The sequence below is a fragment of the Cynara cardunculus genome (genome assembly GCF_001531365.2).
Source record: "Cynara cardunculus var. scolymus isolate 2C chromosome LG 3, CcrdV1, whole genome shotgun sequence".
NCBI classification, from domain to species: Eukaryota; Viridiplantae; Streptophyta; class Magnoliopsida; order Asterales; family Asteraceae; genus Cynara; species Cynara cardunculus.
Window position 1 is genome coordinate 38,101,322 of NC_037530.1, and position 5,659 is coordinate 38,106,980.

General features: G+C 34.1%; 1 protein-coding gene across 1 annotated transcript; it reads right to left on the reverse strand.

The window, feature by feature from the left end:
• Positions 1 to 1,087: 1,087 nt before the first annotated feature.
• LOC112510218 lies at positions 1,088 to 4,724 on the reverse strand. Its single transcript, XM_025115555.1, has 6 exons — positions 4,419 to 4,724; positions 4,195 to 4,327; positions 3,021 to 3,124; positions 2,787 to 2,931; positions 2,549 to 2,689; positions 1,088 to 2,461 (listed from the first exon to the last, which is right to left on the reverse strand). The coding sequence occupies exons 1-6, from the start codon at positions 4,457 to 4,459 to the stop codon at positions 1,295 to 1,297; spliced, it is 1,731 nt and encodes a 576-aa protein (XP_024971323.1). The 5' UTR covers positions 4,460 to 4,724; the 3' UTR covers positions 1,088 to 1,294.
• Between the last annotated feature and the right edge of the window lie 935 nt (positions 4,725 to 5,659).

Consider the following 5,659-nt stretch of genomic DNA (forward strand, 5'->3'; position numbering starts at 1 on the left):
CAAAAACTATTCAATATTGGACTCATTTCGAAAGTATTAACGAGACGATTATAATGGTGTAACATTAAAATAAAAATGTATTTTTTAAACATGTTTTAATTGATATACGATTATGTATGTTAATTTGATAAATGTTTAAAATGAAACATTTAAAAGTAAAGGACGTAAATTAAATTAATTAATTAATTATAGGGGTATAAAGTGTAAATTTAAAATTATAATTTTAAAAAAAATCGGTTGTAAGAGAGTGAGTGTATGTGAGGAGAGTATGGGGTGAAAAAGTGAAAAAGTGAAAAAATAGTATAAAGGGTATTTTGGTCATTTAATATTTTATGACTTTAAAACTTTTGGTAAATTTGCTTAATAAGATAATATAGATATAGATATAGATATATATAGAGAGAGAGAGATTGTTCAAATACAACTCATTACATTTGTACAACCAATGCAACCCAATAAATTGAAATATTTATGGAAATGATGAGAGTTCACTTATTATGATTTAAATATTTATGAAAGATGAATAAAGTTCATTAATTATGATCAATACTTTATATTAGAAAACAAAACTTTTATGAAATTACATATTCATCAAATTAAATGGACGGTTGATATTGAGTTGTATTGGTTGTACAAATGTAAAAGGTTGTGTAATAACCCCTCTCTCTCTATATATATATATATAATTGTTTGGAAGTGAGTTCTAAGAATATTGTTAATATTTTACTTACATTAATTATTGATCGAACTTTTTTGAAAGATGTTTGTATTCTCAATCTTTATATCAAACTAAACGGCCATTTGTTAGTAACTTAAAAGGAGATAAATGAGACTAACAGCTTAATGAGTTAGCCATACATAAGAGTTTGGTAATGGTTTATTGACATAGAAAGCAGCTTATTCGGTAAGCTTTAAGGAGGGTATTGATCCAGAAAGCCAAGTTTTTTGAACTAAAAATCACACTACTTTCATCTATGAAAAACTCTTCTAAACAAAAACTTTATCAATCTATACAAAGAGATTAATCCAAATAGACAACTTTATCCATAAAAGGCTTAATAGAAAACCAAGAAAACAGTATTAAGCTATATACAAATGATTGTGCACCAGGTTTGTTTAAAGTAACAATTAACATACAACAGTAATCCAGGTACATTGTTTTGGGCTTTTGGCAATAACTCCTGTCTTCACCAATGAATTTCAAATCCTTCATTAGTAACACACAATTAAAATCTACATACCCCTCAAAATACTAACAGCAAGGTGCTGAATTCTAAATATAAGCTTATTACATCTAAGAACTTGCTCTAAAAGCTGCTAATCGCGCTACAAAGTCATCATAATCAGGAAGTTTTGGATGTACATGASCCAGTGGACTTAAACCTGAATCCGGTTGAAACGTAGCTGCCCTTGCAATCCCTTTTCGTTCATTTGTTGCACTTACTGGTTCATGCGGAAGTGAACCTGCTCGTATTGGACCATGAGCATTGTTCACCATGCTTGAATCAGCCGGTAATTTCGAAGCCTTTCTGCTGTAGTGACTCAAAAGCTTGTCCATTTTCTTTTCAGCTTCATCTCCATGATCAAGATCACGGTATTCACCATTCGAAATTTTTGGACATGGTTCTGAAACTTCATTGGTCACTTGCTTTAAGGCTCTTCGAATCCGCACTGATCTTGGTACCGGCTTGGTTATATTTACAGACTCTTCACATTTAGATCCAGCTACCTTTTCTTTGCCGGGACCAAAAGAAGTACTGGAAATTGTAGCCTTTTTGCTTAAATCTGTTTTGATGTATGGAGGAGCCATTGATCTGAATCCAGACGGCTTTCTTCTCTCTTGTATATCCTCGGAACCACTTTGAAGATTACCATCTTTACATTTTGATCCAAATACCTCTTCTTCCCTACCATATCCGGAATAGAGATCCGAAACCGTTGCCTTTTTGGTTGAATCTGTTTTGATGTAAGGAGGAGGAGCCATTGATCTGAATCCATACAGCTTTCTGCTTTTTTGTATATCCTCTGAACCATTTTGAAGATTACCATCTTTACATTTTGATCCAGATACCTCTTCTTCCCTGCCAAAACCAGAAGAGATGTCCTTTTTGGTTGAATCTGTTTTGATGGAAGGAGGAGCCATTGATCTTAATGGGTAAGACTTTCTTTCTTCAGGTAAATCTTCAGAAGCACTATATTCTGGACTAGTTGTACTCTCACTAGAAGAACTAGTGTTGCTAGACCAATTAGATGAAACACTTCCATGGCCATGTTTTTTCTCCTCTTTCTTTTCAATTTCAGCCCTTGACTTGTATGGCAAAGCATTATGGCCCTTCTTTGCAACTTCAGTTTGCTTGTTGCTGTGTTTCTCTTCTTTTTCTTGAATTCTGGTTTCAAAACCATTTTGATGGTGAGTTTTAAGTGCTTCATGGTTTCTTTCGTTGGCATATTGAGACCAATCCTGCAAAAAGATATATAGACATTAAGAGAATAACTTGGCTATAATGATGATAAAGGGTAGTAGTTGAAGGGAGAGAAAATGGCTTACTTGTACAAATGGAGGTGGTTTATACAATGACTGTTCCAAAGCCTTGGAATCCCACTGTATACCAGATTCAAGTGCAACCTCTTGAATCATTTGAAGCTTCATTTCCTTAGTGGGAGGGTCTGCTTTCAACTTCTTGACAAACTAATCACATGATTGTTTCCCTTTTAGTTTTTAGAACTTAATTAAAAGTAGAAGATATATCTTTAATATAAAAACCATGCTTTAAGAAGGCAAGCACCTCTTTGTTGACATAAGGTTCAAGATAATTCCCGTATCTCTCATTAAATAAACTTCTGACTTCCCTCAATTCAGGCAAATCAGCAAATCTTGCAGCAGCAAAAATCACAGATGGAATAGCTTCCTTGCATTCCTCAGGGCATTCCCTACAGGAGACAAAAATCGCTTTAAATTTCAAATTTCACATGAACCTGTTAAATATAGTTATGAAAGTGTAAAGAAGTAAATATTCTACCTCTGTTTATTCATTGCTGAGAGATGACTTAAAATGAGCAAGCATGATTGTTCGACAAATTCGTAACATGATGACAAATTCTGCTCAAGATATAGCCCTTCAACCTGTTTTCATCACATGATAGGTAACAAGTTATTACCATTATCAAGATTTTATTGTCTTAAACTAATCATTTTCTTGAATTTGCCTTGTATCTTAAGCGAGTATATCCTTGTGATTAGGGGGTCCTTCTTTGTAATTAGGAGGTAAAACAGGGAATTCAGTAAAGAATTTGTCACAGCTTCATGACTTTGAACTTAAAAGCTTGAATGCTTGCAATTATTTTATTGGAATATAAATCTTTGAGATTATTTTGGGAGTGGGAGGTTCATACGTGAATCATTGAAAAAATCCATTTGAAGATGCATATGTGAGCCTATATGTATATATAATCTATAATGTTGGTTCTTATATGCATCTCCAAATAGATTCTTTTTCGAGTTTTTTCACATATAAACCTTTGTCATTTCTTACTTTTTCACGATATTTAGCTTTCTTATTTCAACCTGTCCTTATGCAGGAAAACTTTTCCAAATATATCAATCCCATCTCTCTACAAGGCAATTAGGTATCAATGACTATCTATCCAACTTGTAGATGGACCTTCTGTAATTAGTAACCTGCCTAATCTAGCTGCAACTTTAATTCTATGTTTTAGTTTCACATTTCAAATTCATCATACCAAATAACTGAAATAAGCATTGATCATCCATTACGAAAACAAAACCAGTACAGTAAATTCAAATGTTGGACCCACAAATGCATATTTTATTACAAATGATAGAAAGGAACCATAATTATTGTCAAGTATGGTTCACCTACATTTCCCAGCTGCTCTTACCTATCGACCCTAAATTATATGCTTATTAGATATAGCAACGCAATCAAACCTAATATAAATGTTTGTTAGGAATTCCGAGCTGGTTTCACGCAATCAAGTATCTAAACAAAATGCAAGTTAATCCCATATAAAGAACAGCCAAAGATCCTTCTGACGTGATATTAATCGAAAGTCAGGCCTCATGATTACACAGATATTGAGGATCACATGTTAATAGTTATAGCCTTTAATCAATATTTATACAAGAACATCAAAAGATCAAGAAAAGAATAAGGAAAATGAAGGAAGATTTACCCTGCCATAAGCATTTGAATCGAGACCGTTCCTAAGAAGATCAGCAATATCGTTCTTCAAAAACTTCTGCATTGCCTTCCTCTTTCTCATTATTATCTCGATTCGCTTGTTCGTCAGTTTGATTCCTGACTTGCTAATATCACAAAGAACAATCATATGAAAAACAAAATTCAACAACAAAAATCATAAAAAACAAAATCAAATTCCATTGCATAATTCCATACCATCTGGAGTAGAACTTGCTTTTCAATAATGCGTCAAACATATCTATTCCTCTTATATTCCTCCAATTCTAAATTCGTATCTTCAAGCCGTGATCATCAATGACTTCGATGAAACCTTCTTTGAACGCGAATCAAACGACCACCAATGCAGCGGTCCAGAATCAAGCTTTGCAAGCAGCAACAAGACCATTCAGTCAGTCAATCAATCAATCAGAATCGAAAGAAGATGAAAAGCGGTTGATTTAGAAATTTGAGAGAATATGGCATCTATATATCTATATATACATAAATATATAGAGAGAATATATACACACACAGAGAGAGATAGAAGGAATATATACATATATATATCTGTATCTATAGGTTTATGTATAGTGGGGATAAAGGAAGGGAGCAGCTATAGAGGGGGAGTGAAATCTGGTGAGCTGTACAATTCAATATTTTTGTCCAATAGTTTCAAAAGTGGGACCATGTCAATAGAAGAAGACCATTTTTTTCTGCATGATCAACGGCCGAGATGAGTTTATGAGATAGTGGGATACCGGTAATACGGTACGTGTATGACACATGAGATTGGCTCAGGCCGAATATACGGACGGAGTGGGTTGTAACAATCTTCACACACACGAAATGACAATAATAGCCCCATAGCTCTACGGTTTTCCGTTTACGGGAGGACGGCGCGGTTACCAGAAAACAGCGGGAAATTAACCGTCGAGTTTTTAGTCGTTTGTTTTTTAATAATTGAAAATAAATGTCAATTTTGTACAGCTGGCACTTTAGAGTTTGGACTATTTCCAAGTGTAGATAATAATAGTGATCGCTGAGTTTATCAAGTTTGATTTTTTGCGGTTATAATTTATCGGGATTAGTCTAGAAATAGCCTGTGACACCTTTAAAAAAAAAACGGACATACATTTGGTAATGGCTTAATGGGCTTGATGGCCTCTATGGCTTAATAAGCCATATTAAAGTGTTTTGTTTGGTTGTGGCTTAATCACTCAAATAACAGCTTATTTGCTTAGCTTCCTCCTACCCTCTCTCGTCTACATTCAGCTCTGAAAAAGACCCTTGTTACCCTTATCTCGAAATACACCTTCCATGGATGGTCTGTCCTCTCGCACCACCAAACTCATCGATGTTCATCCCCTATTCAACAAGCCCCGGCTCATCCCTGCTCATTGATGTTTCTTTTCTTCCTCTTGTTTGTGGAATACACCTTTATAAAGGTTTCTTTTTTT